At 56.8% G+C, this 12,125-nt stretch overlaps 1 protein-coding gene across 1 annotated transcript in view; it reads right to left on the bottom strand.

The window, feature by feature from the left end:
- Positions 1-5,122: 5,122 nt before the first annotated feature.
- The window catches only part of LOC104532265 (chondroitin sulfate proteoglycan 4), a gene marked incomplete at its 5' end in the record, with an annotated part of 14,247 nt that continues 7,244 nt past the window's right edge, over positions 5,123-12,125 (bottom strand). The window contains 5 exon segments of the mRNA XM_029087329.1: positions 5,123-7,020; positions 7,418-7,601; positions 8,014-8,168; positions 8,338-8,472; positions 8,659-8,857. Coding sequence (XP_028943162.1) covers positions 5,123-7,020; positions 7,418-7,601; positions 8,014-8,168; positions 8,338-8,472; positions 8,659-8,857 — 2,571 coding nt within the window.

Below are 12,125 nucleotides of genomic sequence, written 5' to 3'. Positions count from 1 at the left end.
GGGCAGGATGAGCCCTGCCGGACACGCTACGCTGCCGGCATGCTTCACCGAGAGTTGGGGAGGGACGGCTGGCTGCACATCGGGGCTGTGTGTGCAGGGGATGGAGCCGTGTGGGATTTCGCTGCCCAAAATGGCTTGAGGTGCCATCCCAGCCCTCTCTGATGTGTTGGGAGGTGGATGAGCGTGTGCTGGTATGGAGGAGCAAGACCAGGCAGGTGCATGTGGGAGGGCACCGGCACAGGACTCAGACTGCCAGCGCCAAGCTTTTAATCGCTGCACTGCTCAAATCTTTCTGAAGCGTGACCCTGACTTGGCTCCTCCAGGCAAGGCAATGAGCCCCAGCTGGTTGCCCTGGTTGGGGCTATCAAAGCTCCCTCCTGCTCCCATCCCAGGGTGGTTATGGGGGATCAGCAGTGCCCATGCCAGGGGAAGGAGCTGAGAACCACCTTTAGCTGCAGCTGGGATTTGCCAGCCCTCCTCGTTCCCTCACTGCTGAATCTCACAGCCCCTGGTGCTCTGCAAAGGGCTGGTCCTCCCCCAGCCAGAGCTGAGGTGATGCTTGGGGCAGAGCCCATCCCAGCTCTCCGTGCCAGGATGGGTAATCCCTCTGGTCCCCGGGAAGGTGCTGAGCCTGGGGAGGTAGGTCCTGCGCTGTCAGGGAGCTGTGTCTCTGGGCGTGTTGTTTTAGCAGGAGGGGTGGAGAGCCCAGGCTCTGGGATGTGGTTGTCCCTCCCTCATTGTCCATCTGCCTTGGAATTGCTGGGTGTGGAAATGGAAGTTGGGCTTAGTCTGGCTTGAGTTTAAATCGGGAGGAATGCTTTCTGGTGTCCAGGTCCTCATCTCTCCATCCTTTCCTCTGCTTGCCACAGTCTGGGAAGCTTTATCTTAGGTGGGCAAGGTGGTGGGGAGATGCCAGAGTCCTGGGGACAGCCTTGTCCCTGCTTGGGCTCCTTGTTCTCACTTGAGCTCCTTGTCCCCACCTTCCATGAGGTGCTTCCAGGGTGATGTGCCTGCAGCCTGCTCTTCCCTAGGCTCTGTCCCATCCTTCCCGGCTTGCTGCCAGCTGAGCCAGTTCTGCAGGCTGAGGGCATGGCAGGGACAGAGCAGGGAGGGAGGGCTCCGGGCATCCCGGGGTGCTGGGCTTGGCTCAGAGCAGAGATCCTGAGCCTCATCACACAAGGCAGCAGCCAGCCTGAGGTCTGGCTCTGAGCATCCCACGTTGTGCAGCTACTAGGATGACCTGGTCAGGTGTTTCTCCTGCCTTGGGATGGAGATGGAATGGATGTCCTTCTGCCCACCCAGGCAGGGGCTACTCTCCTCTCCTGCCATCAGGGAGCATGACCTGGGCCTCCTGCAGAGACCCCATCGTGTCCTCCTGGCTCCTAGCAAAATCTGGAGCATCTCCTGAGGCTGGTGAGAGCTGCCAGGGAGGGTTTGGGATGGGGACAGGGAGGTGGGAGCCCTGGGACCATGCTTGACCTCCCCAAAACAGAGCAGGGCTGCTTATGTAAACTCAAGGGGTTCACATGCTTGCTGTGCTTCTGTCCTCAGGAGCAGCATGGACAATATTGTCACAAGGTCCTGCAGCCTGTGGTGGCACATAGCAGTTTGGAAGTTGGGAGCACAATGTTTACATGGGTCCCAGTCCTGTGTGCAGAGTTTGGATGTGCTGGGATGAAGTCTGGCTGGGAATAAAGCCCCTCACTTGTTGAGCCCCTGGATTTGCACGGCTCAAGCTCTCTGGGGAGAGTTGCAAAGCCAGATGATCCTATCTGCCCTGGGTGGATGCCGAAAGAAACCTGTTTGGCCTATATCATTTGTTTGCACTTGAATAGGTACCTGTAAACTGGTTCATGTCACTGGAACTGTGACACTCTCCTGCCCTGTGTCCAGCCCCACCTACAAGCCCTGATGCCTGCAGCTCCTGCTCTGCTGGAGCTGGTTCCATGATATCGATATTAACCCGGGAGAGATGTTGAACCAGCGAGGTTGCCTTCTCCCTTAGCCATGCAGCCATTCTGCTCTTGTCTCTGCTGAGCTGAGCTCAGATCAGGACGTTAACCCCAGCGTCAGGCTGAAATCCCAGCAAGGCTGCAAGGATTTCCCAATGGATCCAGCCTAGGTCACATCCTGCCCTTGGGATCCAGCTGCAGGGACTTCCCAGCAGAGGAGGAGAAGGAGACACCAGCTACTGAGTCCTTCTCATGTCTCCTGGATGGCTCTACTTGGTGATGTCCTTGCTTTTGATATGCCTTTTCCTACCATTTCAGAGGTGGTGGCAGGTATAGTCTGTCATCTCCATCCTGTCACACCTCTGTGAGTCACTGTGGCTTGCTTGCTGTCCTTTGTATCTGGGTGTCTTCTGGCTCCTACCCTGCTTTCTGCCACCCCACATCTTCCCTTAGTGATCTGAGGCTTTGCTTTAGCCTGGCTGTAGGCTGGCTCTCCTCTTGTCCCCTGACCTGGGTGTCCTCAGAAGCTGCATGTAGATGTAAGGGGGTGGTCTTGATGATTCAGGTGCCCTCAGCACCTTCTTACAGCCCCTCTTCTGCCCTTGTTGGTGGTCCCACACCTGATGTTCCAACCCCAACCCTGCATTTTGAGTTCATGGGCACAGCTGGCTCTTGTCAGCCAGCTGTGCATGTTTGGCCCGCCTTTGGCAGGAACAGCACATCTGGAAGAACAGCTGTCAGCAACTTCCCTAAACTTCTGAAAGCTTTATAACCAGCTCAGCAGGGAAGGGTGCAGCCCAGCTTCTGTCACCCCCAAAATCTCCTGGATCAGAGAGGTTCTGGTCCCAGCTGGGATGAGGAGGGGGGATTGCACTTTGGTGTGAGTGGGCAGCTTTGGTGCCTCTGGGGAAGGCAGAATGCTGTGCCAGCTCCTGATGCAGGAAACCATCCTGGCCAGGAAACTTTTGAGCTTGTTTAGGCTGTGGTTTAAGTCTTCTCTGTGGCTGGGCAGGAGCCCCCCAAGACCCTCAGCCTGTCCCTAGGTGGGTGGCTGGCAGTGGGCAGCACCCAGGCTGCAGACCCCGAATAAGCCAAGCGGAGCCACGAGCTTTGTTCAGGATTTAAACCCTGCCAGCAGAGCTTGGCCCCGGAGAACTGCGATCCGTGCTGGTGTTTTCCAGGTTACTGCCTGTCCTCCCCTGACCCTGGGAAGTGGATGTTTCCCAGCAGTGGGAATAAAACCACAAACCTTAAAAATATCCTGCTTTGCTTTCAATGCTTCCTACAAAACAGGCCACTTTCCTTCTATTTCAGCCCTGAGCAAAAGGTGAAAATCCTTTGAAAGGAAAACACAGTGGATGCTTCCGAGGGGACCCTCGGTGGATGCCACTGGCTTCCCTGCAAACGCAACTGCTAAAGATAATAATAAGTGTGTGTGTTTGAATGTGAGGGGGAAGGCAGGGAGCTGGGGTTAATCTGGAAGCAGGAGGTGATGGCACTCCCTCTACTCTGCAGGGAGAGGTTGTCCCGACCTTTTGGGAGCAACACCGCCCCGGCAAGCTCTGAGACGTGGTGTGGGCAGCTCGGTCACACTGTCCCCATTTCACAGAGCGGAGAAGGTGTGATTTGCCTCTGAGCAGAAGGAAACATCATTTTCCCTGCTCCGGATGGGGTAGGAGGAGGGTTTTGGAGGTAGGAAGGAGGGAGCAGTGAGTGGGCTTGGCACCCGTTGGCACAGCCTGTGGGCCAAGAGGGCTCAGAGATGCCAAGGTTGCCTCTGCCATGCCCCGTCTCACCTACGCCGTGGGGCAGGTCGGGGCTGGGGCACACACTGGGGGGAATGGGGTTGCCTGCCTGCACCCCATGGCTGTGGGTGCCTGGTGGGACATGCCGGCACCCACCAGCTGGAGCAGGGCAGGTGTGACTTGCTGCTCGGCAAACATTTGGCACCATAAAGGCAGCCAGGAGAACTGCTGGCATGGTCCAAGCAAACATCCCAGGTCTGCCAGAGCCTTGGAGTGGGACCGCCCTGGAGTGCTGGTTTGGGGAGGGATGGGGCATTGACATCGAGGATGGATTTTACCCTGGGTGAGAGGGGGACAAGTGTGACACATCCCCCGTAGTCCCTTCCCATGGGTGTTGTGTGAGCAGGATGTGCCCTGTGATGAGTTTCACAGCTGTAGCCGTGCAGGGTATTATTGTTGGGTCCCATCCTGAGCTCAAAGCTCAGTTTTTCCTCTGCTCTTCCTCAGATAATTTCTATTTAAGTTTTTAGGACTTCAGGCTGGGGAAAACTTGAGCAAGAGCCCAGAATTTGGTCCATTACCTCTAAATGTCGCTTGGCAGCTTGTTGGGCTTAAAACAGCCCTGGCAAGGGAGATGGCTTACAAAAACCATGATGCACCTCGGAAAAGGCACTTTATTCTGTTTACTTCTGCCGTACGGAGTATACAGTGGAAAACCGTGCTGGCTCCGGTTCTCCACTCTCCTCTCTGGTTTCACGCTGCCCAGGTGAGCTTCCGCAATCCCTCTGTGCTGAGGGCATCCTACCTGTTGTGTAATCCCCCGGGGCTCGGTGTAATCTGCTTTATGAAACACACGTTAAGCACGCAGAGGAAGAGAGAGATGGGTTGGTTTTTTTTTTTCCTCCAAGTGGGTGGGGACTCCTTAAATTCCCCTGGCATTGGCCACAGAGTTTTTTTCCGAGCCTCTGCTCCAGTGTCTCAGCCTGCCTAGCCCTGGGGGATTTGGGCAGCTTCATCCCAGCCTGACTCAGCACAAGCTGCTCCTCATCCTCCCTTGGATTGCTGCAGTGATTGGTGCTGCCCATGGAGGAGCCACCCATGGCTTAAGAGGGGGTTGCTGCCATCAGGTCCCCTCCAGCACCTTGGCCACTGTTGGATGGCCCAAATGAGCACCCAAAGTCAGTGTTCCCCAGGGATGCCCAGGCATTTTGCCACTTGCCTATGCAGTGTCCCCCTCCCTTGCCCAAAAGCTGACTGGAGATCTGGGCTCCTGGGTGTATCAGACCAGCAGCCCCCATATCCTCAGGGCCCTCCTGCATCCGTGGGATGCCAGCTCCCGGGGAGGAGAGCCAGGAGGAGGTGGTTGGTGGTGCTCCAGGAGGGTCCAGACCCCCAGGTGGGCTCGTGTCCCTGCACCTGAGCCCTTCACACCCAGTACTGGTTGTTTTTCAAGGGGGGGTTGGAAGTCCGGCAGTACTGGAGGAGCTCAGGGTCCGGCGGTGCCCCAGGGCCCATGCCCTGCGATGGGGGACCCATGCCCTTGCCCTCCAGGGAGTTGACAGTCGTTAGGGGGATGCCTTGGTTGGGGTCCGTCCTCCGGAAGGTCTCCTGGTCCGGCACAGCCCCATTCTTGGCCTTGGAGGATGGGGTGCCCTGGACATGGTGCTTCCCCGTCTTGTTGCGCTTGTGCAGGTAGAAGAGCAGGGGCAGGATGAGAGCCAGCAGGAGGAAGATGAGGCAGATAGGGATGATGATGCTGAACATGTTAGCCTCGATGAAGCTGAGGAAGGTGCCTCCCTCCACAGGGCTGGTGGTGGCACCGGGGCCCGGCCAGGCAGTGGGGGGCATCCCCAGCTCGCTGGCGTTGGGGCTGCTCCGTGCTGTGCCCTGGGGCACTGGGGACGAGGGCGCCAGGGGAGCCATGAGCAGGGTGACACCGTAGGCTTTTGAGGCATTGTAGGGCTCAATGCTGTACCCCAGGGATGCCAGTGCTGGTGGCACACCGGCAGCCACCAGCTCAAAGATGAAGCTGTCACTCTGCAGGGGCTGGTAAGTCTCCCCAGCATCCAGCACCTCCAGCCCCACCAGCCCTTGCTCCAGCTCGCTCTGGCTGAAGGTCTCGATTGGGGTGGTGGGTTGTCCTGGGTTCCTGGAGACCCTCACGAGGTGGCTGGCACGGGGCGCCCTGCGGATCTTGAAGACTGGGACGCTCTTGGTGCGGTTGGCCAGCTCACTGGCATCAAGGACACTAGTGTCCAGGAGGGCTGTGGTGCCCCTGGGCCACATGCTGCCTGGATGAGCTTTCACAAAGGCACGGACGGTCACCTTCACCACCCCAGTCCTGTTGGCTTCCCGTGACATGGCAAGGAACTGGAAGTTGTCCTCAGGAGAGGTGAGGTCAGTGAAGGTGAACGTCACCTCTCCACGGTCCAGCTGCTTCTGCGAGAAGCCCCGTGCTGGCTTTTGTTTGACCTGCACTTGGCCAAACCTTGGGTCCCTGGTGATCCTGTACAAGGCATTGCCTGCCCCCAGCTGTGCAGCTCCCAGGAGGTGATGGTGGGACACTGTGGCCCTGTTCAGGTCTTGGGGCACCTCCAGCAGCACTGGGCTGGCAGCAGTGCTCACTGCTGGCAGCACCTCGATCTCCAGGGAGGTCAAGGTGGGTGGGTGGTGGCCGTCGGAGATGCTCAAGGCTAACGACCCTGGGCCATGACTCCCAGTGGCAACAAACACCACGTGGCCTGCATTGATATCTGCTTGGGTGAAGCGGTTGATGGGCTCCTGTGGGTTGTGTGTGTTGGCCAGGTGGCCAGCGAGGGGTCTCTGGAGGACACTGTAGACCATCTCCTCTGGGGAACCTGCTGGATCTGCCACATCCAGGTATTCCTGGGACAAGGTCACCATGGAGCCTGGTGGGATCTGCAGCACTTCTTGCCGCCTCATCACCTGTGGTGGCTTGCTGCTGCTGGTCACTGTTATATTGAAAGCTTCAGAAATGACCACCCCTTCCAGTGGAGGACGGATAGACTGCTGCACCCGGGGCTGAAGCCAAGCCTTAAATCTGAAATGGTCTTCAGAGACACGATCACCACTATGGGCATATGCCAAGCGTCCTGTGGTCAGATCTGACTGCAGGAAAAATGACTGTGACTGCTCCAGGGGCACACCAGCCACCAAGAGCTGACCATGGGCTGGAAGCTCTGTCACCAGGAAGACAACATCATGTGCAGCCCTCTCCGGGACTGGGATTTGGCTCAGGAGGTTGGAGGCATCCAGAACTGAGGTGCCAATCTCTGCCCGTTGAGCCCTTGCAAGCTGGAGATCTGGGGGTAAAAGGGAAAACCCAAAGGTTTGTCATCCCTGGGAAGAGCCAGGGATCCAGATCTGCTGGAGAGGAGAGCAGACCCAGGCGAGAGCAAGACAGAAGAAAAAGGAGGATTGCAAAGAAATGGGGAGGGATGAGAATCAACTGGGGGTTATTAGTTTGGAAGGATGATGGAGGAAGGAATTGCACAAAGCCAGCAGAAGGATGGATGCTATTTTAGATGTTGCTCTACCTGCTATCAAAGCTCATGCTTGGGTGGCCAGGGGAAATTGCATGATGGTGCCTTCTTCAGACACACAAGCCTTCCTGAAGTTTGCACAATCCTCTCATTCAGAGGGGGTTGTGCAGACTTGAGGAGAGCTCGGTTGTCCCCTGCTTTTCCATTCCTTCTTTACCTGTGTTTCTCCATAGCTGAGTTGACAGCTGGGGACACCTGGCCTCATAGGAGATGAGCACGAGAAGGATGAAGGAATCGGAGATGGTTGTGGGAGTGACCACACGGAAGCGGATGGCATCTTGAGCAAGCCAGAAGGGCTTCTCTGGCATCTCGTGCTGGTAGAAAATAAACCCGCTGTCCACCTAAAAATAAATAATTTTTAAAAATGAGCTCTGATAAATGGCAAAATAAATACTCAGAATAGGTGATATCATGTGGGAGATGGGTGCAACTGTCTTATTTCTGGTGTGATGGGCACTGTAGCACCAGGGGGAACCCTGATGATGCTGTGCTAGAGCCAATGGGTGCACCCTGGGCTCTCATCTTGGCTCCAGGAAGGTGATTAGGTAAGAAATGGGGATCGTCCCCAGCCATGGCATAGTGGCTACAATCAAGAGCTCATGGTGTGGCTGCAGCCTTGCTCTGCCAGCCCAGGATCAGGTGCCTCTGCCCATCGTGGTGGCAGGGGGCTCAGGCTGGGACCCCCAGGCTTCATTGGGGGTGATGGAGGGCTGTGTCTTAAGATCCTGGGGAACTGGGGAGGTGAAATCTCACCTGGGCTTGGGTGAAGTTCCTGATTTCCTCCCCCTGGGAGGTGCTCAGCCTGCCCAGGCGTGGGGCTTGCTCGATGCTGTAGTACAGGGCAGTGGAGCTGATGGGGCTGTTGCTCACTGCCTGAAGGTTCTGTCTGGTGATGGGCTGCAGGGCACCTGGAAAACACATTGAGTATGAACTTCAGACCATGGCCTCGTCACCTCCCTGCAGCCTCTGCCATGGGCATCTCTTGATAGCACCCAGGTTTGGGAAGGGGGTGGTGGAAGGGTCCAAGGACCTGGTTTGCCATCAAACTGGGAGGATGTGGAACATGTCTATACCCACCTGGGCAGATGGTGAGGCTCTGCTTCTTGGCCAGGCTGATGAGGGGCTCTCTCTGGGCCCTGATGAGGAAGAAATGCCCAGGAGACAGGTTCGCACCGTCCCACAGGTCAAAGGCGAAGCCCCCATCCAGGGGCCCTGTGGAAAGCACAGAGCTGGGCATTTATGGTGGGCAGGGGGCTGCAGTCCCCCATTAAGCTGTCAGGTTTCGCACCAGGGTGCTGTGTGGTGGGGTTAGCATCCACCTTGGTGGCACACTGCTTGCCTCCAGTGCTGTCCCCACCTGGGTTGCGGGTGACACCAGAGGACTCAGCCCTGCCCTACCTTGGTGTACGAAGAGGATGAGGCCGTCGTTTATCTGGGCCTGGGTGAACCGCCGGACCTCAGCACCAGGTGCCGACCTCAGCACAACCTTCCCATTGGCCGGGGGCTGGATGGAGTAGGTCACCTCCTCTGCTGGGGAGTCCTCGTCCTCAGCGCTCAGGATGTGGGGACTGATGACAGCCGTGTCACCTTCCCGCAGCTGGGGGATAGGAAGAAGCTGTAATACCCCTGGGATGCCCCAGCACCTCTCCCCTCTTTCCCAGCCTGCTCTGAACCCCATCCTTGCTCAGGCCGCTTCGCTGGGTGCCTGGGCACGTCCCAGCCCAACAAGGGTCCCTTGTCTGTGTGCTGGGTGATGATTCCATCATCTGGCCTCTTCCCAGCCCTGTGTCACCCTGCACTCACTGCCGTGTTTGCTGGCACATGCTGTGCCGCTGGGTCCGTGCATCTGCTTGGTGTGTGGAGGACAGGGATAAGGGCTCGCCCCTCCCTGCCTCAGTTTCCCCAAGTGCTGGAAATGGAAGAAGGCACAGCGCTGGGGCAGAGGCTGTGCCTTTGACATGTATCTCCCCATTGCTCTGCAGAAGAAGGGCTTTTTGGGGGGGCTCCTTAAGCCTTGAGCTCTCTCCCTGAGCTCTTGCTGTGTACGTGATGGTCACAGTCCCATTTCTCCCTGGATGGGTGTTTCTCAGCAAAGAACCCTTCCCACTGCCCCCTCACAAGGCAGCAGTGAGGCTACCAGCTGCCCCAGCAAACCAGCCAGGAATGACAAGTATGTGGCTAAGCTCAGGGCCACCCCACAAAGTCACTTCCCCCTGGCCAGTGGTGCCCACCCGTGCCTGGGGACACTGCTACCCCAAAGCCCTGGCATGTCCCCCCTCCAGCTGGAGGCAACAATTTTCCCTGTTCTTAATCCTGTGCTGTATCTTGGTCTCCACAGACTATGGGGATGAATCCTGCACTTCCAGACAGGTTCTGCCCATGCACCCCAGAGCTGCCTTTTGCCCTCAGGATGCCCTAAAATTGTAGGGTGCATGGAGGGACCCTTCCCACAGCTGGAGCAGGGTGGAGGGGCAGGATGCTCTGCCTGGCCCGCATCCTGCAAACCCACAAGACAACACCCAGGTGCTGGAGGAGCTGCTCAGCTGGCTGCGTTGGGTTCGATGAGCTCTTCTCTGCTGTTTTCAGCTGGCCTAACCCAAAATATTTCTTGAGTGGGTGTGGGTGCCGACAGTGAAATGAAATCCCTCGGCAATCCCAGGGGGATGGCGGGAGGCAGGCTGGAAAACACAGCTTTGGAGAGACGGGATGGGGGGGCGCTGGCAGATGCATGGCTGACGCCCTCACCATGGGAGCTGCTGCTCTGCTGTGTGTGCACCAAGGTTTTTGGGCTGCACCCCATCCCCAGCACCCACAGCCAGGTCACTTCAGCACCCGGAAAAATTGCAATCACACCTGGGACTCAGCGCCAAGGAGAACTCCCTGTGGTCAAAGCCCTGTTTGTAGGCAGAGGGGACACGCAACCCTGGGACATCCCTGCCCAGTGGGGACAGGCACATGTAGTGGCTGGAGTGGCTTTGCTGGTCACCAAGAGCCTGCACCATCAGAGCTGACCCACTTCACAATTTTCCTTGTCCTCTGAATTATTAAAACCTTCCGCCTGGTTCGTGCTCTCACTTACTCAGCTTATTATGTTTGCTCAGGCTCCATATCGCCTCTGCTCTCTGGGATAGAGCATGAGGAGGCAGTGAAATAGCGCCGGGAGCATGTCTGCCTGTCTTGGTGTGGCAGTGGAAGCCTTTTTCTCGGTGGCATCCAGCCATCCTTTCTCCTGATGCAACCCAAAAAGCTGCCTGGGGCAAATCCTGGTCCTTCCCAGGGGTTCTTCGTGGTCTGAGCCCTGCCCGTTGTCTTCCCAGCCCAGTGTGGACTCTGCACCCTTGGCGCTGGCAGGGCTGGAAGGTTTTGTGCAATCGCTCTCCTAGACCCAGCCTGACCTTTAAACGCTGAAGTCATCTCTCGCCAGAGCACAAACAGAGCAGGGCCGGGCCCCTCCTGAGCCCTGGGTTGCTTTAGCGTTGCTCCTGCTTGGAGCAGGGAGCCTTTCCCAGCTCCAGAGCCTCTCCCACGGGCAGTGGGGTGGCTGTGGTTACCCCTCTGAAGGTCAGAGGGGGATCCCAATGGAAAGGCAGATGGATCATAGAATCATAGTACTTGGAAAAGACCTTTAAGATCATCCAGTCCAACCATTAACCTATCACTATGTATTCCACCTCTAGACCATGTCCCTGAGCACTCCATCTACCCGTCTTTTAAATACCACCAGGGATGATGACTCCACCCCCTCCCTGGGCAGCCTGTCCCAATGCCTGACTACCCTTTCTGTGAAGAACTTTTTCCTCATATCCAACCTAAACCTCCCATGGCGCAACTTGTAGCCATTTCCTCTTGTTCTGTCACCTGTTACACGGGAGAAGAGACCAACACCCACCTCTCTACAACCTCCCTTCAGGTAGTTGTATAGAGTGAGAAGGTCAGCCTCCTTTTCTCCAGACACTGCCCTGGGAGTTTATTTTAGGAGCTTTTTCTTTCTTTTGACTTTTTTGTTTGTTTGTTTGTTTTTTTTAGCGTGGTGGCTGGGTGGGAAGGACATGCTTCCCTAAGTGCCTTGTGATCACTGGGCTAATGAGTGGGCTAAAAAGAGGGCAGGGAGGGAGCCCAGCGCATAGGCCTGGCTGTTTTGGGATGTGGTGGTCCTCAATGAGCAGAGAAGGACGTTTTGTGCCTCTGGAGTGGGGATGAGGGGCTGCCATGGGCCCAAGCAGCCAAGGGGTTAACCTTTCTGTGTTGGGAGGGCAGGATTCGGGCACAGCTGGGGCTGATCATGGAGGCACCACTTAAGGCACTATAAAAGGGATTTTTTGGGAAGGGGCTGAGTTTCCTGGGCTGCACTGAGAGGAGCATGGACAGGGATAGAGCCAGAGCTGTGGGGGGAAGCACCCCCAAAATTTTGCTGGCAGCCCTGGCCCCCCTCCCAGGCTGGCTGGCTGGAGCCCAGCCCGTACCCTTCCCTTTGGGCATCTTCTCCAGAGCCCAGACACCTTCCCAAAGCCACTGCTGTGATCCTGGTGCGATGATGCTGATGGAAGGAGCTGCTTTCCCTGCTGCCAGCCTGGGAAATCCTGGGGTGGGTGAGGATAGCCTGCAGCTGAGGGTGAGGAAGGATCCTGAGCTGGCACTTTTATGTGTTTTCTAATAATTTCTTTGCTGCAGTTTTGCATTAATGACCCTGAACAGTGTCTGGAACAGAAGGTGGGACTTCAGCAGCAGGTGAGACCTTCTTGCTTTTGACCTCACTTACATATGGAGAGGTGTGAAGGCTGCCCAAATAATTATTTCCAATTTATGCTGATGAAATGTGGGCAGGCTGCACTTTGTGCTGGCAGGGGTTATTTTGGGACATGGGG

This window comes from Antrostomus carolinensis, unplaced genomic scaffold (assembly GCF_000700745.2).
Source record: "Antrostomus carolinensis isolate BGI_N321 unplaced genomic scaffold, ASM70074v2 scaffold21771, whole genome shotgun sequence".
Lineage (NCBI taxonomy): Eukaryota > Metazoa > Chordata > Aves > Caprimulgiformes > Caprimulgidae > Antrostomus > Antrostomus carolinensis.
The sequence above is the reverse complement of the archived record's forward strand: the minus strand, read 5'-3'. Positions and strand labels throughout refer to the sequence as shown.